Here is a 25,710-nt window from a genome sequence, read left to right on the forward strand (position 1 = left end):
CCTCTTTCAAAATAAAGCCATACTAATACATATATTTTATAAATATTAGAAGCTGGGATGAAGTTTAACTCATGTAGTCATTTAGTCAAAAATCTCAGTTTCAATTCGTAGACCAAATAGACAACTGCTCAGTGGATCCTTAATCAAATGTCTTAAATTCATAAAGTTGGTCCTAGGTGGAAAATGGTGAGAGGGATCTGTGTTTTTAATACAAGTATAAAACTTGTAACTTCTACAGATAGTGATAAAAGTGATGTTAGTTATTTACCATTTAAGATATCAGTGTTCTACTGCATGTAGTAGAAACCTAACTGCAGTAGCTTGACCAAGTAAGTTTTGGATTTTTTTCTCACATAGGAAGTCTAGGGCTGATAAGGGGCTTCCCCAGTGCCATTGGGACACAGGTTCCTTCCATCTTTCTGTCCTACTGTTGTGGCCTGTATAGAATAGACCAAACCAAGTATGCTCTCAAAGGCTGTTTATTAGCCGGCGGCTGTCCTGTACAAAGGAGCAGCCCTGAAATGCCAAGATACAAGGTTTTTAAGCCCTAAATCCCATTCTTCATTCTATCTTAAACACAAAGGTCTATTTCTCTCCTATTCACTACCTGTCGACCCACTGGTCAGGTGTACAAGCGGGGAGTACAGAAGCAGAAAGCTTGTTGTTAGAATGTTATGTTCCTATGGGTCATTGCCTATATTCCCATAGGCAATAGCCAGTGTTCTCATGGGTGATGGCCAAACAGTAATTTTCAGCTTATATACAATTGATTATTTTTCATGCCATGCAAGCAAGCAGGGTTACACAGGCTAAAATTGGCAGTTAGCGTATGAGCTCATTGTTACAAGTTTCATGATTAACAGAATGTGGTTAGGGGTTCCAGAAACTAGGCCTAAGGTTTAGACTTCCTTTGTCCAGTTTCAGGTTTTAATTATCCTTTAACCCTTTCACATTTCAGCAGGCTGTCACACTACCATCTTTAGTGGGTGGCTTTTGCCTTCATGCTTGCCAGATGGCTGCTGTACGTCTAGGTCTAAGGTCTATGTTACAGGCAGGCAAAGACCCTCATCTGATCAGGAAACGAACGTTCCTGTAAGTCTCACACAGAACACTCCTTCCCATGTCATTGGCTAGAACTAGGTCTCATGGTTATGTTTTTCTATAAAAATATTTAAAGAAGAAAATTATTCCAGTTTATATAGATAAAACCTAATAATTTAATTATGCCCATACCTGGTAGGAAAGGCCATGTCTTTTGTTTTTTTAATGCCCCCTTAAGTTCCCTTCTTTCTGTTTTTCTTTTCTGCTTCTCAGCCCTTGTTTTCCCACTGACTAGTCATCTTTCCCAATTGTACCACATTTTATAAGCTGGAAAATGATAAATGTCCTTTTCCTTTTTAAGATAAATAAAAGAACTTTTAAATACATAATGCAGGGGAGGGTGTATAGCCATTTTTTTGTGTTTTCGTTTTATCTGCATAGCATTCTTTCTTCTTCTGATAAGAGAACCACTCCGCTCTGTCCCTCCCCCGCTTTGGAGAGCTCTTCCTCTCCCACCCTACTCGGGATTCTGGTGAGGCTGCTAACTACACCCAGCTATGCCCGTTCCTGCCCCTCCCCAACCATAGTGATGGACATGTGACACAAAACTGGCCAGTGCGTATCCCATCCTCCTGACCACAGGGACAGTGCCGGGGATGAGCATGTGACCATTGGTGAGGCAATCAGTTATTCTCTTGGTTCATTTCATGAAGCTAGAGAGAGCATTGTGCCTTTGCCAGCATGTTACATAATTGGAATCATATAGTATGTAGCCTTTTCAGATTGGCTTCTTTCACTTAGCAATGTGCATTTAAGCTTTCTCCATGTAATTTCATGGCTTCATAGCGCATTTGTTTATATATTTTTTATGTCTGTGTCTCAGCAAAACATTTATTAAACAAGCAGGGAGCCAGATTTGGCCTATGGGCTATAGTTTGTTGACTTCTGATTTAGCTATAGCTCATTTCTTTTAGGACTGAATAGTGTTTTGTTGTTTGGATGCACCAGTTTATTCACCTATCGAAGGTCATCTTGGTTGCTTCCAGATTTTAGCAATTATGAATAAACATAATTATATGCTGTAAACATCTGTGTGCAGGTTTCTGCGTGGTCATAAGTTTTCGGCTCATTTGGGTAACTAGCAAAGGGTGTGATTGTTGGCTCGTATGGTAAAGTTATATTTAGTTTTATCAGGAACTGCCAAACTGCCTTCCCAAGTGGCTGGATACTGTTTCGCATTCCCACCAGCAGTGAATGAGAGCTCCTGTTGTTCCACATCTTTGCCAGCATTTAGTGTTGTCAATGTTTTGATCAGAATTTAGCTATTTTGATAGGTATATAGTGGTATCTTGTCGTTTCATTCACGCTCTTTTTGAATTATAGTCTATTAGGTTATTATTAGGCCCTATATCGTGCCACTTGGAGGAGCCTTAGGTAATAAGGCCGACATCCAGACCTAGGAACTTAGACAAGAGTCAGAAACAGTGAGTTCAAGTACTTTAATCCAGTTTTCTCTGAAAACACTACTACTCTCTTTATACAATTTGTTTACTTGGGTTAAGACATTTCCCTTCTTAACACTTGCAACCAGAGCCCTACCTAGTATAAGTAGCTGTTGATTCTCAGGATGGTGCAGGTTCTGGAACCAGACTTCCTAGGTTCAAATTCTGTACAATCAAAGGAGTCTGTTAACTTGTGTCTCAATTTCCTCATCTATAAAATCTGGATAATAGTATCTCATGGGGTTAACATGTAAAATACATAGAACAGGGAGTCCTTTGTAACCGATAACAATTGTGACAGTAATAATTTTGGTTATTTTACTATCAGTAGTTTTACAGAAGCAGGGCAAAAAGACAAATCTCTTTTGCAAAAACACTAGAAACCTTGGTGCAACGGTATAGATTATTATTATTTTAAACAAGAGCCAATGTTTTCCGCTTAATCTGTGGATACTATCCCTTTCCTCAAGGACTTTGCCACATTTTTCTTCACCAGAGGCAACTATTTTCATCACTTTTGGCTGAGTGTTTTGATACCTCCAGGATTCTAGGTTTGAACTGCTACTTTTTGATATTTCTGTTTTATCTATTTACTTCCCTCTACTGAAATTGAAGATGTCTTTCTTTTTCCTTCCTTTGCAGTCACTGTTCATGTTGTACTTTTCATTTCCCTACCTTTGAAAGACAGTTCGTCAAAAATTGTGTGAAGGGTCTAAGATTTTATGCCACAATGAAGCTAACAAGTTTGCCTGCCATGGTTTTATGGATGCCAGTAGAACAGAGGATGAGTTTAATACACATAGCAGTATCAGTAGCTAGAGTATCAGCATTTTGTACTAGTATCCCATGCCCTAGTTCCCACAGGGTGTTGCCAAGAGGCCAGATGACACTTGGACATGCAGTGAGGTATATTAAAGGACTTTAGGAACCTGAATCTTTTATAATGGGTAGTAAGCCGGACTGAGTTTTACTCCAGAAAGAGACTTTATCTGTATTATCTTAGTAAGTATACTGTCATTTATGCAAAAGGAGATACCATCTCTTCTCTTCCAAGGCTGTTCACTATACAAACCGTCCTTGAAAAGATGGTGCAGAATGAAGGGCAGTCAGCGCCTCGCTCACAGGACGCCTTGTAGAAATGCAAGAGGGCCTTGTAGAATTGTCTCCTAACGCATTTGTATTATAATTATGGTCAGATCAGTACTCAGGGTTCACATTATTAGGACCATGCAAACACTGTTGACAGCTGTGCAATTTATTAACCTATGATCATTTTCCCTTTCCTGCATAGCTTTTTTATTGTTGCTGGAGTTAATTATTTTTTTTCATTTGCTTAGTTTTCTACTTATCAATAATTCAATCCATAATTATTTCCCAGTTGTCTAAATAACCTATCAAGACATTCAGACACACCAGATACTCTATCAATTTCATTGATATTTTATCAGTTTCATATATCTGACAAAGTCTCCTGGAGATTTTTGACCTGCTCTGAACTTGGTGCCCTTTCTGCCTGGCACTCAGCTCTTATTTGACCATCATCCTTGGGGGTTCTTTTTACATCCCTCTTCCAGTAGAGATTGCTTCCCTTAGTCCACAGATTCTTCTTTTGGTTTACTCCCTTACTTCGATGGAGCATGATTTCCAGTGTCTTGCTGTATAAGGGTGCACAGGAGGGAAATATTATGGGGACTTTGCACATGTGAAAATGTCTTTATTCTTTTAGAAGTTTGCAAATGTTGTTCCGTTGCCTTTTTGTTTGCAGTTGTAACTGTTAAGTTTGCAGACATGTCAGATGCTTTTTTAAAAAAAACCAGTTGTGTAGAAAAACCTGTCTTCCTCTGTGTTTTTCCTTTATTCTCACACCATTCACACATTTCAGATACCAGATGTGTGAGGGTTTTTCTCATACCAAGTGATTCTGCAATACCAGCTGTGTGTCCTAGAATTTAACTCGATTCTGACACTATCTACCTGGAGATAGCATCGGGTCCCCCAGGTGAAGGGCTCAGTCCCACAAGACTGCTCCCACCCGACTTCTGATGCCAATCGCAAGTCCAGATTGTCACCTATGCTTTTGACCAGTCAGCTATAAATTGGACGGTCTCATGACTCCCTCCTTGGGTTGGATTAATTTGCTAGGGCAGCTTGAAGAACTCAGGAAAAGTTTACTTACTATTTGCTAGTTTTATCCTAAAAGGATATGGTAAAGGATACAGACGAACACCCAGGAGGAAGAGATATGTAGTGCCAAGTATGTTGGAAGGAGCACGGAGCTTCCTTGCCCTCTCTGCGTGTGCCACTGTCCCAGCACCCCCATGTGTTCACCAGCCCGGAAGCTCCCTGAACCCTATTGGAATTTTCATCATGGAGGCTTTATCACGTAGGCATGATAGATCACTAACTCCATATCCAGCCCTTCTCCTCTCTCTGGGGAACGTGGGGTGGAGCTGGAAGTTCCAAGCTAATCACGGCTGGGTCTTTCTGGTGACCAGCCCCCATCCAGGAAGGAGTCCACCCAGAGCTACCTCGTTAGAAGAAAAGATGTTCCAGTCACTCAAAAATTCCACGGACTCTAGGAGCTCTTTGTCATTAACCGGGGTCAAAGACCAAATATTAGAACAAAAGATGCCCCAAGTGTTCTTATCATTTAGGAAATTACAAGAGTTTTATGAGCTCTGTAGGTAGGACCTAGAGGTAGAGACCAATATATATATTTTTTCTATTATCTCACACCAGTCTTTTTTCTTTCTTTGTGGATGTTTGTAGGATCTTCTTGCCCCAATGTCTGAAATTTCACTGTGTTATAACTGAGTAACTATAGGAAAGATATTTCCTGCAATGATGCTATGTAAGAAACGACCTCAAAACTCAGTGGTTTACAAGCATTTTCTCCTTGCTCATGGGTCTCTGGGTAGGCTGGGCTCAGCCAGGTTTGGCAAAGACGGGTTGTGGTTTAAATTCGGTTCTGCTCCATGTGTCTCCTCTTCCTACTTAGATCAGCATGCATAATGTCTACTAACCTTCCAGACCACAGCAAGTCATATAAGTAAGTTCAAGATCAATGGACTGCCAAAATGTGTAACAACTACTCTAGTGGGAACACTGCACTGTTCCATGACAAAGGGTGTGGAGTGGATTAGGGCAATCATCCCATCTACCCCAGTGTGGATTCTCTTTGCATGCTGAGCACTTGGCTCTTTCAGTCTGCAAATTATGTCCTTCAGTGCTGAAAATGTTCTTGATTGTTTATTAATAATTTATTTTCCATTTCTCTGTTCTGTCTGAAGCTCCTTTTATTGGGTATTGAACCTGAACCTGCCTTTGAATTTCATCTTTTCTCCTGTTTTCCATCCTTGTCCTTTTATTCTATTATGTGGGAGATTTCTTCAAGTTTAAATCTTTTTTGTTTTCATTACTATCATATTTTAAAGAATTCTTTAAAATGTTTGAGTATTCTTCACTATGTTATATTATGCTATACTGTATATGCAATATATTTTAAATCTCTGGGAATGTTAATACTTTTGAAGTTTTTTTCTGTGCATAGACTCTGTTTCCCTCAATTTGCCTTCCCCCCCCCTCTAAATTGTTTTGGTCTATATATTTCAAGACACTTTCCTCAGGTATCCAGTAATCCTTGGTTATTGGCTTGTATTTACAAGTGAGGGACAAAAAAGCTGACGGGAGGCTCTGACTGGGGCTTAGTAATAAGTGTCCGTGAAGAACTTTCTGGATAAGCCATTATTGTCACATATTTGGATATTTTTAAAGATCTCTTGGGGTGGTTAATTTCCTCAGAGAACACTCTACCAGTCACTTGCCTGGAGAATTAAATCCTTGCTATCAGCATTCTAGGAGCTGACTGAAAGGTTGGGGTTCTGGTGTACACTCATTCACTTAAGGCCCATTTTAGTGCTATTATATCAGAGACCCAGAAGAAATGGCAAATTCATCTGGATATGTTGAAGAGGGTGTATTGAAAAGCCTATTTGTGAAGGAATGAACAAAGGTGTAAGGAAACTACCAGGTTTAGTACTGTATTAGGTTGCTAGGGCTGCCATGACGAAATACCATAGCCTGGGCAGTTTAAACAACAGAGATTTTTCTCACAGTTCTGGAGTCTCAAAGTCCAAAACATTTTCCACACAGTTAAAAGAATTATACATCATGGCTGGCTTAGTATTGGTGGAAACAGTAAATGTTTGCATAATCTTTTGGACTCTGAGTATGTTTGTAATTGGCTAAAATTAAGAACCGATCGGCTAAAGTTGCTTCTTTCTGCAAAGTGATTATACTTTAATGTCCTTCCAGATGATTTGGAGAATAGCAAGGTTTTATATAGTGACTATTTCCCAAACCCAAATTAAAACAAATATTCTAAGAAGTAGCAGGGTACTTAGGGTTCAAATAAGGATCATTTATTAAACATCTTTTATATTTGCTATGCACTTCATCTTATTTCTGACAGAAGTACACCAAGGTAAATACACACCTCTTCAAACATTTTCTGTATTTGTTTAACAGTGGAAGTGGGGAGAAAATTATTTTCTATTAATAAAAATTGAATATAGCCAAAGAAAATCAAAACAATAATTCATAAAGATCTGTGCATTGCTATGTTCATGGCAGCACTATTCACAATAGCCAAGATGGAAGCAACCTAAATGCCCATCAACAGATGACTGCATAAAAAAGTTATGGTTCATATATACAATGGAAAATTGTTCAGCCATAAAAAAAAAATGAAATCTTACCATTTGCAATGACATGGTTGGACCTAGAGGGTATTATGCTGAGCAAAATAAGTCAGAGAACGATAAATACCTTATGATTTCACTTATATGCGGAATCTAAGGAACAAAAGGAAGAAACTAATTGAAAACAAACTCATTAATATAGAGGACAATCTGGTGATGGCCAGAGGGAAGGGCGGTTGGAGGGCTGGGAGAATGGGGTGAAGGAAGTACCATTAGTAGCTGATAGATGGTCATGGGGATGGGGAGCACAGCAGAGCGAATGAAGTCAGCAGTAAGGTTATGGCTATGTGTAGAGCCAGAGGGGTGATAGAATAATTGGGGATCGTTTCATAAACCATATGAATGTCTAACAAATGTACTGTATACTTGAAACTAATAATAAAATACAATGCTAAAAAAAAGGTAAACCGTTACAAAAATTAACATTTATTGGATGAGAAAATTGTAATATCATTTGAGAAATTTATAACATTTTATCTGGCAGTTCTCATTTCTTCTCCATATTAATACATTTTCTAATAAATTCAAAAAAATTGTATATAGCAGCAGATACACAGATTTCTACTGGCAGAAGCAGTCAGTGTTCTTTAAAGACATGTATGCTCACACACACACACACACACACACACACACTATCAAAACCATGCCCATTTGTTCTGTCTCAGGTTTTTTCTTAATGAATGTCTGAACACATAACATCTTGACAGGCGTATTAAAGAGTTTAGGTTTAGATAATAAATCACTTATTCCCAGTAAACACCATTACAGCATGTGGAATTCCAGGTGACTATAGCTGCCCATGCTAGGTCTATAACAGCAAACCTTTTAACTTTAATACTTAAGGCACTGTCTCTTACATTGGGAATAGGTTTACCATACATTTCCCCCAATTATTCACTAATGTTTGAGTCTCTCATAAGACTGGTGTCTGGGCAGTTCCATTAAGGAACTGGCATTTATCTGTCTGTCTGTCTGTCTTTCTATCTATTTATGCATGCTTGTTCCTTATTATTAATCCACACTATACAGGTGAACAATCAGCAGCTCAGAGTTTTACCTACTCAGGGTCTTTTAAAGTGGCAGAGCAATGGTTTCGACCATTTGTGCTTGATCCCAAGGCCATTGTTCTTTCTCTCTACTACTTGAGAATATCATAAAAGGATAATAAATAATCCTATGCTTTTATCTAATTAAGAGAAAGATGTAATTTATATTAAACAAAGTTTTAACAACTTATTTTGAATATTTTATTAGAAGAGGTGACTATTAGGAGCATTAAGTCTAAGCAGTTATTACGAAAGCTCAGTAAAACTATTAAACCATGGATTCAATTATACAGCACTGATTATAACGGTGTATCTTTCACTCTAACAGTTTTACACTTTTATTATCTTTCTCAACTACATCAGCAGGGCTCTTATTGGGATAATAATGGAAAGTAAAAACACTAAAACCAATGTGCAAAAGGAACAACAGTATATAATAGACTAGCAGAAAAGTTACATACCGTACATTTAAATTTGAACTTTGCTTTTTAGGGGGTAATTATGTTGAAAGTCTCAATGAACTTAAGATATGACCTGTGAAGCTGAACCTCAGTGTATATGTGTGTATTTAAAAGAATGATGTTGGCAGATAACATATTTGAAGTATGTTGCAATTATATCTATTAAACAAAAGTAAAACATTTTAAAGGATCAGGCTGTCTCTGGTAATGCTGCATATATTTTAAAACAAATTATTTTAAGATTTAAACCATCACGTTTTTTTGTTAAAACTGAAGAAGCAGTTAAAATTGCTACAGTATATCACACCTAAGCTTTCCAGTACTATTTTAAACAAACATGTATTGTAGAGAAAGTATCAGAAGCAGTCAAGGCAGCAAAACTGTTTTCATAGGAAAGTAAGCTAAAACTTTAGGCCTTTTGTTTATTCCTCATTCCCCGAAGGAGTTACATTATTGAGTGAAGGAATTTTCCAGCTGCATTTTGAAGTAACAAATACAGCCTTAAATGACTGCCCTTGAGACTAAAGCTTTTGCAGGCAATAATATACAAAGAAAAGTTACATTAAAATAAAATTGTATAATTGTGTTATTTTAACACCAAACTGAATGGTGGACCAAAGTAAACAGATGAGAAAGAAATCAGGCTCAAGGCTTCGTCTTTCTCTAAAGTGGTAGTGCCATTCTAGTTTTATTGATACATTTATTTTCATAAAGTGCAGTAACAAAATAAATAAGATGAAAAAATCTTTGAAGATTTATATACAATTCTGAGATTAAGGTAAGTTACCAACTATATTCTTAATAGCCTTTTACCTCTGTAGAAGCTGTAACATACATTAAAAGCTCATAGATCCAAGTAAAATAATGATTTTTTCCCCCCACCCTGAGATCGATCTAGTATTAAGGAGTATATAACTATGCTAGCTCATTTTACAAGACAAGATTAGATTAAAGGGAAATTTTATGTGCTATAGACTAAATCCAGATACGGTCAGGTGCTGAGCATTATTCCTAGCTTCAAAATAGGACGTATCTGTTTCACCCTCTGGCTGCGGTATGAAAGGCATAGTCTGATGCTGCTGATTGTCCCAGTCCACATCACTGAAGAGAGGATGACGCTTCAGCTCTTTGGAAAAATATAAAACAGAAAAATATAATGACACTATTAGCTAAGCAAGTATTGTTCTATAGGAGTGAAGAAAACGTCTCACATATATCTTGCCCTACTTTATTATGCCACTTTCATAGACATTTGTTTAATGTCTGTTTCTCTGTTCAACCACATAACTTCACAACGGCACACACTGTGTCATTTTGTATATCACTTGGCATATGACTGGCGCCTGGTCTGTATTTGTCAAATGAGTGAGTGAATGATCTGCCTTAACAGAAGCCTATCTTTTTCACTGCCTGTTTATCTTCTCAGATAATCCCTCACTTGATGAGAGAAGAGAGCTTGGACTACTTCCTACTCTCCCATGCAGCTTACATACCACTCATCTTCTGTGATTAATGCCCCATTTCTCATTCTAAGTCCTTGCCACCTGTTTATATCTCTGCAGTCCTTAGCACCATCTATTGATAGCACCATCTATCTATTACTAGATAACTCCAGTAAGAAGCTCATCCTCCTCTTTCTTGCTGTCTTCCCTATGCTCCATCCTTATCCTTCACTGTGACTTCAACATATCCAATGATGATACTTCTGACACATTCTCTTCACGGTTCTTTGACTACCTTGATTTCACTGACTTGCATTTTCACAACACACAAACTATCTAGCAATATGGTCATATCCGCAATCTTTATTGCTTCCATTTACAAAATCTCATCTTTCCTATTTCCCTCTACCTACTAAAATGGAAATTTGCTTTTTTGATCATACTCTGATGATTCAGTTGCTAGACATAACCTCCCCTCTCCTCAACCCTTGATTTTGTAAGGCAACAATAAAGATGTTAACAAAAAAAAAATGAAGTGACAATTAAGGCAGTAAACAGTTTTTTTTAAAAGCAGTAATCAAATTTAAGGAAAATACTGGGAGAACACTACACAGACAGGAAAGAATTGTGTCTGTATTGGGGGAGGGTGGTTGGGAAGTCCATAGATCTATACACTGCCTTTTTTCCTAAACTGTAAGACTGTTAGAAAGAGGCATAAACTAGCAAAAACAATTTTCATTTAGAGAATTTATTTGTCTTTTAATTGTTCAAAATAAATATCTGAGCATGGGTTACTTTTGAGTTACTTGTCATAGTAACTCTTAAATTGTGGTATCTGGATGCGATGGGGTGCTTCATGACCCGCTCATCATAGCTATTTATTTAAACTGATTTCACAAAGGAATCCTAATCTAAGTGAAGAGTAACTAAACAACAGTTGTTGAAACAACTGTTTTTGAACTGTGAAATACACCTTCTGTTTGCTTCACTATGTAGACTGTTCATTAAACAAAAATCTGAGGTCACTGGTAGCTTTTCTTCGGTCTCCACTTATTCCGAGCAAAACACAGTACATTCTAGCCATTTTCTAAACTGTGGTCTCTCAGCTTCAGCACAACTGATGTTTGGGAACAGATAATTCTTTGTTGTGGGGACAGTCCTAGGTACTGTAGGATATTGAACAGATTCCGTGGCCTCTTCCTACAGAAGTTCCAAACAGTTGTGACAACCAAAAATGTCTTCAGACTATACTAAATGTCCTTTGGAGAGCAAAATCACCCCAACCGAGAAAACTTGCTCTAAAGTAATTTTTAGAGCTGAGTTGTCAAATGTCTGCATCCTCAATTTACATAGGTCTTGCTCAAATTCTACTCTTCACATAAGTCTTCCTGACCACTCCATCTGAAAAAAAATCTGCCATCATTTTTATCCTCTCATAATCTTTCTCTGTATCATTATCTCTGTATCCTGGCATTATCTCTCTTCATAGTATTTACAACTAGATGGCATTATGTTATGGTTTTATTTGTTTACTGTCTTACCACTAGAATGTAAATCTACTAGTATTGGAGTATTATTAGTCTGGTTCATCTGTAGGGTACCTCCAGTGACCATAACAATACTGCCTGGCACCTAGAAGTCACTCTATAGATTTGTTAAATAAATAAACTATTGATCTTGTTAGAGGAAACATCTAGAAGCTGATGTAAATGATAGATTACTAAAGCTCATTTTTGTAAATACCCTTCTTCACATGGAAATACATTTTCAGACATAATACTGATTTGTCTCTCTATATACCTTGTTACAAAAAGGATTTCAAGGCAGCCAATAATTGAGATTTACTAGAGTTTCAAAACTAAAGTTTAACATGCCCCCTGCAGTAGAAAAACCATTGAATGGGTCACAATGCACCAAATTTGTCTTATTTGAGGCAACCTGGCACCTGATATATTTGTCAATCAATAATGGTATCAGAAATGAGTAGTAAGAAATTACAGAATTGAAGTTTTGATAGAAAAATATTTCCTATAATTTCCTATATTTGTTTATGGTGAGTTAAAGCTGGTTCTGATAAACCAAAGACACTGACAAGCCTGTTTCGGGTACTCGCTTGAGATTAATAAAATTCAATGAGTGTCACAACCTGACCACATTCAATTTTAATGTAGAATAAGGACAAATATATCAATGGATACTCGGATAGCAAAAATAAACAAATTCTTTTTAAACCAGTTTAGCAGTCAGGTCATCTGTAGTATTGTACTAGAACCTGATTTCATTATTAGCATTCACCACCTGAAACTAACCAAAGGTAAAAGAACTTATTAATACAAAATGTTACCTTTCATTCCAGCTCTCTTTGTATCATCAATGGTTAAAAGTATTTCCACTGCACTTTGAGCATTGTCAGATAACTTTTCTTCACCTTCAGGCCAAGGGATATCTATAAATATAAATAAACTTACTGATCATTGCTCAAAATGATACATAGAGATAAATGAACTTATCTTAAAAGGAGAAAAAGAATCACCTCTTTTGAGAATATTCTGGAATACTTGTTGTGGTGTTTCATCATTAAAAGGGGGAATTCCGGTTAGAAACTCAAACAAGCAAACTCCAAGTGCCCACCAGTCTACTGCAGGACCTGGGATTTAAGAGAAGTAGCTGAACTTGCAAGCAATTTCTACAAATGTTTGACCAGCTAAAACATTAAAACATGTATATTTGGGCGCACTCATTCCTTAAGACTTCCTTCTGGCTTCATAAAGTGCAAAAAGCCAGATTAACTTCATTTAGACAATATGGCAATTACTTTCCTTCTCTATTTTTCAAGAAGTTTAAATTAGCAATTAACATAGCTAGCTAAAAAAAGTTAAAGCTATCTTTGGTCATTTATTAATAACCTCTGATATACTGGATACTTATTTGTTTTAAATCCTAAAAAAAGCCGGGGAATGCATTTAATCGAAAGATTATTCTCTAAAATAGTTAGAGTACGTCTCAATTTCAAATTGAGAAACAATAACGTTTAGATGACTCCATATCCCAGTTGTTTCACAAAGGTATGAGATGAGATAGCAACATTTACACTGATTGGAGGATAGCCTGGTAATTAAGGAAAGTCTTACAGAGTGTTTTAATATAGCTTTATTCCTTTTAAGATCATGGAGCAATAAATTGACAAAGAATATTCACTCAAACTATGGCTTGAGGAGGTAAGTCTTAATAAATAATTAAAACTGATTTCTAAATAGTATCTTCATTGAAAGCATCATTTATATACAAAGATGTTTTAAAGGGTTAAACATGACCTTATAATCTCATTTACAGTTTTGTTTAGTTCTGACTATGAATAAAGTGTTTACTAAGTAAAAGTTAACTTCAGTCCAAAAATAGTTACCATCAATACAAATTTAGAATAGGGATTCTAATCTAGTGCTAAATTTGCCTGGAAATTACTCTTTAAATTCAATTTCACAAAATTCATTATTGTGATTAAGCAACTGCCACCATTCCATTTTAAAACAAGTCGGAAAGCACTGTGGAATCCGCTATTAGGAAAAATAAACCCATGCATATAGAGTGCCTTTTAACCTGCAAGCCCCATAATCCCATTTTCCCCAAGAACACAAGATGCAAATAGTCCACAGGCTTCTATTTCTGTAGTAATCACTATAAAAAAACAAACCACCTCAGTTAGTAGACCTTTTAAGCAGCATTGAGAAAGAATTATTCCAATGGGTTAGATAATATAACCAAACAACAGAAACGTAGGGGGAAATCAGAAAAACACATACATTTTATTTATGTAGGTTAAAAATAATGACCCTTTTCCCGGCTTAGCCAAAATGTACTCATGTCAAAAACATATATATGATTCCTCCATAGATATGTCATAACATACCCATATAAGCGAGTCAAAGTCTAATAAGATCACATATTGTGATAAATTGTAGCAATTATATCATTAGTCAGAGAAACAGAACAAACTTGTTTTGCATTACTGGCTCTCTAATCCAAAACTCACTTTGTAATTTGTATATTGATACTGTTTATACCTTTCTATTTCCTAATAATAATGGAATTAAATGGGTTAGAAAATTCAAGCCCTTTTGTAGCTGCTAATTTTAATATTCTTCTCAGGCCTATTTCCTCAGTTGCAATAAAAAAGCTGTGTATCTTCACTCTGCTACATTTAAAAGTCATAAAAAATGCCGCATGCCTACATTTGTTTTCACAGAGAAGACCAACCTCTCTGGATGTCTTCCTGCTCAGAAGACAGAAGACAGTTCATTTTTGTATTTCGTAAATGAACTGAAAGGAGAAAAAAATTTTTTATGCAATGCGATCTAGTTATACTTTGACTGTTCAGTTTAATGTGCTTTGCCATATTACTTTGTAGAGAAGCTCACTCACCCAAAGTCAGATATCCTGCATGTAAGAAAACAATAGTTAGGTACACTGTATTAAAATTACAAGTTCATTCTCACATCATTCGTTTAACTAGATACCAGATATTGTACCAGATATAAGGAATATAAAAATGAATAAAGAGCTTTTCTCAAGGAGAAAACAGCCTATTCTGGGAGAGACAATATAGATAATTTTAACACAATGTGCTGAAACAAAATTATGCATAGGAAGCTAAGGGAAACTCAAGCCAGAGTTCTAAGTCCACTCAGCTGAGTTGGGTAAGATCAGAGGAATTGGAAGAGTCCTAGCTGTGTCAGCATGATGCTGGGAAATACAGGGCTACATACAAGAAACGAAGGAAGTTGAAGTGACTGCCCCTGGGGCCTGGGATCTGGGGGAATAGAGAATGGGGATTTTTAAAAAGATTAAGTTCATTGGGGTAACATTGGTTAATACAATTAAATAATTTTCAAGTGTACATTATAATTTGCCATCTGTATTTTCTATTGTTTACCACCCAAAGTCGTTTCCTTCAGCTACCATATATTTGATCCCCTTTACCCACTTTGCCCTCCCCCTAAACCTCCTATATTTGACTCCCTTTACCCCGTCTACCTTCTCCCTCCTCTCCCACCCCAGTAGTAACCACTAGTCTATAGTCCATGTCCATGAGTCTGTTTGATTGTTCTGCTCATTTGTTGCTTTTAGGATTATATCTCACATATAAGTGATATCATGTGATTTTCAACTTTTTCTGTCTGGCTTATTTCGCTTAGCATGATTATCTCGAGTTCTATCCATGTTGTCACAAATGGCAGTATTTCATCTCATCTTATGGTTGAGTAATATTCCACTGTATATATGTACTACAGCTTCTTTAGCCAATCATCTATTGTAGGACACTTTGGTTGATTCCATGTCCTGGCCACTGTGAATAATGCTGCTATGAACATTGATGTGCAAATATCTTTTTGGATATAGGTTTTCAAGTCTTTGGGGTAAATGCTCAGTAGAAGGGTTGCTGGATCATGTGGTAGATCAATTTTCAGTTTTTTGAGGAGCCTCCATACTGTTTTCCAGAGTGGCTGTACCAATTTGCAGTCCCACCAGCAGTGTATGAGGGTTCCTTTTTCTACGCATCCTCTTTAGCATTTGTTATTACTTGTCCTGTTGATTATAGCTATTCTAACAGGTGTGAGATGGTATCTCATTGTAGTTTTGATTTGCATTTCCCTAATAGCTAACGATGTTGAGCATCTTTTCATTATTTGTTGGCCATTTGTATGTCTTCTTGGGAGAAGTGTCTGTTCAGGTCCACTTCCCATTTTTGATTGGATCATTTGCTTTTTTGTTGCTATTGAGTCGTATGAGTTCTTTGTATATTTTGGATATTAGGCCCTTATCGGAGGTGTTGCTTGCAAATATATTTTCTCATTTGGATGGTTATCTCTTTACCTTGTTGATGATTTCTTTTGCTGAGAAGCTTTTTAGTTTGATGTAGTCACATTCATTTATTTTAGCTTTTACTTGCCTTGCTTTTGAGGTCAAATTCATAAAATCCTTTTTTAAAAAAAAAAATTGTTTGTATTATTGTTTTAAAAACAACATATCAAAATATTTTTATAGAAGAAAATTTAAAATATATCACTAGATAGCTGAGGTCACTAGATGTCCCACTGGAATAGTGGCAAGATCTTATAAAGTAAATCTTTCAATTTGACGCTTACTTTCATATTGTATCCTACGTTAGAGAAAATATAAACTGTAATATAAGAAATGGGCTAGCAAATCTGCGACTTAGCAAAAGGGGACTGTACAAAAATTGGTCAAGTGCCCAGAGGAGCTTAGTTCTTTTGGCTAATAAAGGGGAGTATTCAGTGTGTCCACTTTCAACACTGTGGAGCTTATTCACCAGGGTTCCTGGGGCTGCCAGGAATTCTCCTGGAGTGCCATCAAGAAGGAAACCTCTGATGCTAGTTTCTTAAGCTTTTGTACTGGAAACATATAATAACTAATTATTATACAGATAGGATGACATAAGTTGTAAACAGTTTCTAATTAAGTGAGATAGTAGTGAATAAGTAATTCTCCATAACTAATCAAGGGGTGCATTATGAAAGGGGTGACATTTGAACCAATGAGAAGAAACTTGACAGGAAGATGACTGGGGGCTGGCTTTTCCAAACTAAGGCAAATTAAGGAAAACTTGAAAAAAAAATGTGTCTATGAAGTAGAATAAGAACATAAGGACTATAAAGAGATATTCTGAGATATGTGGCTACTATGAGAGCTTGGAGCCTCAAATGCCATGATCAATAATCTGGATTTTAAGGAGCCACCTTTCAAGGAAGGAAGTTGCACTGGCCATGTTATATTTCAAGAGGAAAATCTGGTAGTAATGATTATAGACAATAGAATGAAGTTGAGGAGACCAGAAAGAAAGTTATTGAACTAATGAAAGGGAAAGATGAGGGAAAGATAGTGGCAAAGGTGAGGAGAAATAATGCAGAGATATATTTAACCAGATTTAAAAGCCTAACTGTAGGGACAATGTCTGTGTCACCACAAAGATGGTAAAAAAGAAACTGAGATAGGGAACATAAGAAGAGCAAGCTAGATAACAAGTCCAGTTTTCACAGGTAGCATTTGAAAGACCAGTAGAATACTGAATAGATATACTTTGGCCCTGCATCTGCAGTCCAGTGAGAGAGTCAGGATTAGAGACAGATATTTGAGAAACATCAACACAGAGGGGCCAACAGAAGCTGTTGACATTTCAGAAGCTGGGACTGATGACATTTACAGGGAGCACGTTCAGGGAAAAAGGGTAAAGAACCTGAAGAACTTCCACGTTTACAAGAGGTAAGGACAGAAATGGAGAGTAGAAATAGAGGGAAGAGGAATGAGACTGAGAAGAGGCTGGTAGATTTGACTGCTGATTGTTAATGAAAGTTTCAGTTAAATAGCAGGGATAACAATAAGATTGCCAAAACAAAAATAATCAGGTAAAGAAAAGAGGCAACCTTTGAGAAGCTAGGTGGTGGGGAGAAGATAAGGGTGGAAAATTATTTTCTGACTAAAGAAAAAAGCCAGCAAAGAAATAAAAACAGAAGGTGTTGGAGGTGAGGCAGGGAAAACGAGCCAGATGATCACCAAAGGAGCTCAAAGAAAAGGGTATAAACAGCAAGATGTAGAAGAAGGGATTCATGTGATAGGTTGAATTATGTCACTCTGCGAAAAGCTAGGTTGAAGTCCTAACCCTGAGGTCCTCTGTGTGTGACATTTGGAAATATCCTTGCAGATGTAATTAGATTAAGATGAGGTCACATTGGAGTAGGGTGGCCCCTGATCCAATATGACTGGTGAATCCTTATGGATTCCACATGGATTCTGAGATATGTGGCTACTATGAGAGCTTGGAGTAAGAACACAGCCATGTGGCCATAGAGACACAGAGGAAACACCATATGATGCGTAAAGATTAGACTGACGCATCAAGGAATGCCAAAGATTGCCAGCAAACCACCAGATGAAATATAACATGGCCAGCGCAAATCCATGTGGCCAAAGAGACACAGAGGAAACACCATATGATGCGTAAAGATTAGACTGACGCATCAAGGAATGCCAAAGATTGCCAGCAAACCACCAGAAGTTAAGAAGCAGGTTTCAGAGGGAGCGTGGTCCTGTCAACACCTTGACTTTAGACTTCTAGACTTCAGAACTGTCAGGCCATAAATTTCTGTTTTGAATCACCTAGTTTGTGGTACTCTGTTACAGCAGCCCCAGGAAACGAATATAGTTCATTTCGGAATGTAGGAAGGGAAAATTTTTACGAGAGCAAAAGGGAAAAAAGATGAGTGAAAATGTCATCCTTTTATTTTTATGTTGCATTTGGAAGGATTGTTCATTTCTGTCTTAACCCTTCTGGTGAAGGTATAAGTGAGGGTAAGCTCTAAACAAGAATAGGCTTCTGCAGACTGAATAGAAGGTTAGGCCCAACTTTGTATTTCTGAGTCAAAACTCTAACAGACCTGGGAAGACATTTCGAGCAAAGTTAACCAGGGAGTGGAAGGTGGGGTTTGTGTAGATCACTGAGACTGCACCAGAAGCAAAGAACCAATGGCTGCATGTCTTCTTTTCCTATAATAAATGCCACATATGAGGAAAGAGTATTGCATGAGTTCATTTTGTTTTACTTTAGGTAATCCAAGTAACAAAGAAATTTAAAACAATTTTACCTCGAAGGAAAATGCAGTGATAGATAATACTTCAAAAACTCAAGACACACATGCCTTACCGTGAGTCCTGCCTAATAACAGCTCAGGTGCGAGGTAGTCAGGGGTTCCCAGTATTCGCCCGCCATCCACTGGGGCCACGCCTCTTCTCACACTCTTTGGAGTTCGATATGGAGTCCCTGATCTGGCCTGATTTGGGGTCTGCTAGTTTAAAAAGAGTTTAAGAAACAATGACTATCTTAATTCCTTTTGCAGTGAACAGGAATGCTAAAACAAAAAAGCTAGGCTACTGGGTACAAAAGACACACTCAAATCCTTGATCAGTTTTGAAAATGGACTCATAACAGATTATACTTATGAAAAGTACTGATATCTAATGAAAATGCAATATCTTGGGTAACATCAATTATTTCAACAATATTTAGATATATAAGAAAGAATGGAAAAATCCACAAGAAAAATTTCTTGATCGCATGGATTAATACAAGCTTAAGAACATGCACTGAGGGAGGCTGTAGCTAACAAATGATTGAATTATTAGGCTAATACATAAGGTAGAATTGTAAATAACCTCTTGTGCTAATTGGCATTTAAGTTTTTAAGATACTTTGTTGTTTCATAAGGACTCTGAGACCAGCAGGGCAGATATCATTATATTCTACAGACAGATAGGAAACAGAGGTGCTATGGGTAAGGGACCTCTAAGTCCCTCTATGAATTCTGAATAGAACACCCAATTCTTATAACTCTAAATTCGGGGTTTACATTTTTTTTTTTATATTATGATGTCTCTCCAAAGGAAAGAAAAAAAAGATAAAATGTTAGAAAAAAAAAAAGATTTGAAATATACATTTTTTCAACTTTTTTCTATAAAGAAAGAGATCATCTAAATATATTCTTAGAAGATGGTGAGTGGACTTTAATTTTATAACTCACAGTTTCTATGATCAAGTGAAAATATATAATTATAAATATGTGAAAGTATATAGAACGTACAAATGAAGGAGGCATTGTAGTTAAGAATAATAAACATTACTACCAGCTTTACCTTTCTGCATTAAAACTTCCAACAGTCCATAGATTCCTGACAAGTAAAACAAAACTGTATGCTTAATATCTTATAGTCTAGTTAGAGAGGCAAGAGCCGGGCTTCCATAGTTATTTTTCTAAAATCCAAAGAACAAGGTGTTAGAAAGTTATGACGTACCTGACATGGCATACAGTATCTTCCTTTTTGAGTAGGGGTTACCGCCATGGGATACGAACCACTATAAGCACATGAAACATCCATTGCATCTAAGGTAATACTCATTTTGGATGGTTCTGAGTTATTGGATACATTAATATGACTGTTAAAACTTCGAAAAGCTACAGCATTTCTTTTAGAGAAGGTTAATGTTTTCGACACCTCTGAAGAAGGAGCTAACATTTGGTTACTGTCTTGGACAGCAGTATTCTCATCGTCTTTCGGCAAAGTATTTTCTTGGTAGCTGGGCGATACAGTAAGGTCTTCAATATTTGATTCTTCAAAAGAAGATTCTTTGATGCTTTTATCTGGATCTAAGGACTGCTTTTCTAATGAACTTTCCATCATAGAAATTCCAGGAAAAGATGAATCAGAGTCCATATGAATACTTTTACAAGCTCTGTCATCATCAGAACACAGGAAACTAGAACTTAAGTTGTCCTTATTATTCTTGTCAGAATCTTCTTCCAGCTCACACATAAGGTTTTTTGCTATCATCGGTATAGGTGATTTTTCTGGTGTTTGTTGTTTATCGATAAAAGAATCAACCCTGTTCTCCTTATTGGCACAGTCATTTTGCTGACTTCTGTACACGGAGAGCTTAAGGTCCTGGACTTCGGTCGTTAAGCCTGTACTTTGATTTGCATAACGATCTCTCGTTTCATTACTCTGCTTATATTCTAGACAACATTTTTTATTCTGTATAATTTCCTGACAAGGACTGGAGTCAACTAACTCAAAATTTCTCTTAACACTTCTTTTCCCAAGGTGCTCTTGAATCATACCACCAGAATTCAAGGCCCACTGATTTGCCTGATGAAAACCAGACTGTTTTGTGTCAGTGGCCATGTTAATATTATTTATATCCAGTTTGTTTGCTTTCCAAGAAACTTCTCCAGAACAGCATTTTTTAGCAAGGTTTATACAAGAGTTTCCAGTGGCAGGAATGGCACTACTGTTCTGAATGGGAGAAAGAGTTAATTCAAGATCCTTTTTACTGAAACTGTTGGTCTCGATGGCATTTGTAGATTTTGTATAAAAAGGCTTTTCAGTTGTATTCCAACTTTTCGTTGGAGAGCCCAATGCATCGTCACTTTCCTAAGGAGAAGGGAGAACCTTTTATTAATTGTATGAAGCTGAGATTTTTTAATCTTTTAAACCTCTGTCCACTTAGGTGGAACAAATGCCCCCATAAGCTATTATGTTACCTATTCCCACTTTCCAATGGAACAAAAGAACAATGATAACAGAGAATTAAAAAACAATATAAATAATTATAGTCTACATTTATACACATTATTTATTTATTTATTTTTTTATGCCTACAGCATCTAGTCTTCCTAAGTGGTCTCCCATCCAAGTACTAATCAGGCCCGACCCTGCTTAGCTTCCGAGATCAGATGGGATCAGGTGTGTTCAGGGTGGCATGGCCGGAGACTATACACATTATTTTGAGTGAAACACTGGTCTAAAATGTAAATCGATTATTCTATAATACTCATTTGATAGTGTATTACATGTTATTTAAATAGAACAAATTAACAGGCAACAACAGGCAACATATTTAGGCAAATTTGGGATTAAGGCTACATTATATACATATCTGCTTTGCAATAGCAAAATGCGCATAATATAAATATAGTTAATGATATAAATATGGTTAATGGAAAATAACTAATTGATATAAATATAGTTAATGGAAAATTATAGACCAAAATATTATTAATATGAACATGTATCACTTTATACAAGTATAATAAAACCAAGCCGATAAGGATAAAGCTAAATTAGTGGTAATTTATAATTAAAAACCAAAAATACCAGGAATTAAAATCCATTGTCAACAAGTTGAATCGATGACATAATGATAACAAAATGCTTTTCCTGAAAACTTCAAATTAGCAGGCGCTCTTGGGTGATCAGATCTTTGTGCCTAATACCGCAAACTGGTACATGGTACTCAGGACTTTTACAAGATTACTCAATTAGAAGGAATCTTCAGTAACTAATAATGCCTATTTTTGACATGTGAAAATCAAACCTTATTAACTTACTCCATAATAACAAGGAGTACTGAGTCATGAACCAAAGAAAATTTCTGAATTGTAACTCAAGCACAGAAAATGATGCATTTGGGGATTAGCACAGGGTTTATCGGGGGTCCCTTTTCTCTCCTCTGATCATAACTGGAGAAAGACTATTATAATTCAATCATTATATTCCTCAGGGATGCAGAAGTGGGAAGAAGATGGAAAAGCTGCGTATAGGTGAAATTATATATAATATGCTTTCTTGAATAGAAAAGAAATGAAATACTACTACTAGGAATGTAAATATGGTTTATCCTATAGCATATATATATTACCTATAGAGTAGCCCATAAGAAGAGAAGGGAAAAAAAATTGAGAAACCCTGTCTTAACTAAAAACAATTTGATCTTGTTCCTAAAATGCAAATATCCAACAATAATGAAGGAAATCATATGACTAAGAATAAGAAACAAATACAAATTATTTTATTAAATGGAAGATTTATTCTTTGTTCATTACCATTATTCTAATATCATACTATTTTACTGGCATTTTATGAAGGAAACTTTATTATAATTTAAACTTCTAGTTCCTCTCAACTTTAATATTTATTAGCTTTAACAGCATTAAAAGAGGGCAATAACAGAATATATAAATTAAGTAATGAAGCTTTAAGTAAATCATCCACTTAGCAATCTTAGACTGGATACTCTTACAGGCACACCTATATTACCTTTGGGGTCTAAAAGTTATTTCTCATGCAGAAAACAGTATAGAAGGAGGTAGTTATGAGTTTTAAAATAAGATATAGGTTAAAAAAAAATCAACAAGCTAATGTCTTTATCATGGTAGGGATTAAAACACGAAGAAAAAAGAAGTCTATTTCGGTGCCTAGAAGCCAAACACACTTTTATCAATTTATAGCAAACTTTAAAAATTTGGAATCTCATATATCAAGCAAGAATAATTTCACATTTAAATGAGAAAGAAAAAAAATATATATTTTTAATTTTTAAAATTTATTATGGTGACATTAACAAAATCCAGTAAGTTTCAAATATATAATTCAATGGTAGAGAAATGAAATATTTCAAAAGAATTTGACAGAATGTATAAGAAAATGAAGAATGCCATTCATTTCCATACAGAATGCCATTCATTTCCGTATAGAATTTATATGAAAAGGTATAAAGTGTTTTTACCATTAATTCCACATATATAATTGGTTTGGGTTAAGATAAATTTCACTCTAACCTGGCAATCCTTCTCCCATTGGGGACTGCTGTGGCTTTCAGATTCCACACTGGACACAAAGGTGTGGGACTGACTACTGGCACTTGATGTAGCCAGCCTTTTCCTAGACTGCAGTAGATTAGGAGTTAGACACTTCATAGGCATTCTGGGGTTGGGGGCAACTGTTTCAACACCTGTAGGGAAGAGAAAATATTGAAGCTTATATCATATCTTTCTTGGTTTCTCACTGAGCCTGAATCTTTACAGATAATTAGGCAAAATATTAAGTACTGCATGTCAGAACTATTTCTGTGTAAACATTATCCAATCTACAAAGATGGCTTCAGGTGTTTTTGGTATACTAGTACTGTTCTGAAAGTTAAAAAAACAAACCGCTCAACATTCATAAAGTAAAAATCAGGATAAGAGAACTAATTTATAGTTCGGAGGAAATCCATTTGAATATCCATTATCCAATGTGAAACTCTTCTTGATAAAGGAGTTGTTATTGATGTGTTATATCCAGATGTGATACAAGGCTGGAATGTGACTAAATTTACACAGTTCAATTTGTATTTAATTAAAATTATAGCTTTATTTCAATGAGATTTAAATGCTTACAAGTGTCAATTATGCACAATCCATAAGGGATTTTTTAATTTGTTTTTTATTTTATTTATTTACTTTTTTCAATAAGGGATTTTTAAAATACCACTAGATAAAACAAATGAATAATGGTAAATTGGCTAAGAGAGAGCCAGGGAAAGAAAGCAGCACTATCTACATGATACATGTTCCTCTCTCATATAACAATGCTAAAAATTATTGCTCCTGAACTTATAATTAGACACAACAGACAATCATGCTTGTAGACAACAGATAATCACACATATTAAAGTTAATAATATATAAAATATAAAGATTTTACACTTATATAAAAAGATACATATATCTTATTTTCCTTTCCTGATATTGGGTGAACATAACTTTAATTCCAAGTAAATTCTTAGTCTTATAGTTTTTTGAATTGATAGCTCTTAGAACTTTAAAACTGGAAGGAGAATTTCGAAGTCCATCTAAAGCAACTTTCTTTTTGGTATATAAATTCTCTCAACAGAATTCCTGAAACTTGTTGGATACTCGCATTGATATTTGACTAAACTGCTCAGATGTCTTTCCCCGTATGGTGAGAACCTGTGCCTAATCTAATGCTATGTGCATACTGTATATCTGCTAATAAGTTCTTTCTGGATCACTGATATGATCAGACTATTCCCTACTTTGGAACTTTTGATGGCTTCCCTTTTTCTAAAGCTTAAATCCTAGACCCCCTGTAATAACACTTGATCCTTCCCTATTTACCTGCTAAGCTTTCTTTTGCATTGCACAAACCATTCTCACATAATATATTTAGTCTCCATAAGTCTGAGGATGGAATATACTTCCACATGTCCATGCCTTTGCTCATGCTGGTGCTTCTATATGAAATGTCTTTTCCCACTATAATTGCAGCTATTAAGTTCCTGTTTTTCTTTCTGGGTCCAGCTTGGCTGTTGCTATATCTTTATTTAGAACCATTCCTGATTTTCTCCATTAGCATTTGTCACTTTCTGTGTTACATCAAAGTATTCCTCCTGTGGCATTTATTTTATAGGATTGTTATCCCTTTATACCTGTAATCACCACAAAATTACAAGTTCTTCTGAGACAAGGACCTCTCTTACTCATCTTGATATCTACTCAAGTGACCAGTACATGCTTTGGACCTATCTAATTTTGACTAGATTAATGAATGACTAAGGGAGATGCAATTATTTTTCCTTAAGCATAAGGCTACAAAATAACACCTGCACATCCCATATTTTAACGGTTTATTTATCAAAGCCATACACACACACACACACATATAGTTCAGCCATTTTGATTTTCACAGTGGATTTTGACAGAAGAAACAATATTCACTGAATTTGAAGTAAAGAGTAAGGTGGCAGAAAACTGTATACACAATCAGGACTTGGCTTACCCATTTACTAGTGTTGCAAATAAGCATTTCAAATATTAGTTTTCTCATTTGTAAAAGAATACTGTATATATGTGTGTGTATGTACACACATATATGCATGCATGCACACACACACACACACACACGTCTAGATATGTACAGATTTGTTGAGGACCAAATTTAAAGTGAGGTAACATCTGTGAAAGCAACCAATACTAATCACCCTTCAAAGGACCATTATTTACATTCCCAAGATGAAGAATGTGAGTGCAGAGAACTAAATTGTCCACTGT

The 25,710-nt window shown here is 36.0% G+C and overlaps 1 protein-coding gene and 1 non-coding gene across 3 annotated transcripts in view; both read right to left on the minus strand.

Moving 5' to 3' along the window:
• Nucleotides 1-7,708: 7,708 nt before the first annotated feature.
• MASTL (microtubule associated serine/threonine kinase like) overlaps nt 7,709-25,710 on the minus strand; it is a 30,806-nt gene continuing 12,804 nt past the window's right edge. Inside the window, exons 7-12 of one of the 2 annotated variants that reach the window (XM_006907032.3) lie at nt 23,437-23,609; nt 20,114-21,250; nt 18,969-19,107; nt 12,786-12,899; nt 12,597-12,698; nt 7,709-9,936 (exon numbers count right to left, since the gene is read on the minus strand). In XM_006907032.3, the coding sequence (XP_006907094.1) occupies nt 9,779-9,936; nt 12,597-12,698; nt 12,786-12,899; nt 18,969-19,107; nt 20,114-21,250; nt 23,437-23,609 (1,823 nt within the window). In that variant the 3' untranslated portion in view covers nt 7,709-9,778. Of the gene's footprint in view, nt 9,937-12,596; nt 12,699-12,785; nt 12,900-18,968; nt 19,111-20,113; nt 21,251-23,436; nt 23,610-25,710 lie in introns of both variants that reach the window. The other variant, XM_006907031.3, reaches the window with a different exon arrangement.
• LOC112475725 lies at nt 21,472-21,590 on the minus strand. Its single transcript, XR_003044841.1, has one exon. It is a non-coding gene; the product is annotated as a 5S ribosomal RNA (ribosomal RNA).

The sequence above is a fragment of the Pteropus alecto genome, unplaced genomic scaffold (genome assembly GCF_000325575.1).
Source record: "Pteropus alecto unplaced genomic scaffold, ASM32557v1 scaffold11, whole genome shotgun sequence".
Taxonomy (NCBI): domain Eukaryota; kingdom Metazoa; phylum Chordata; class Mammalia; order Chiroptera; family Pteropodidae; genus Pteropus; species Pteropus alecto.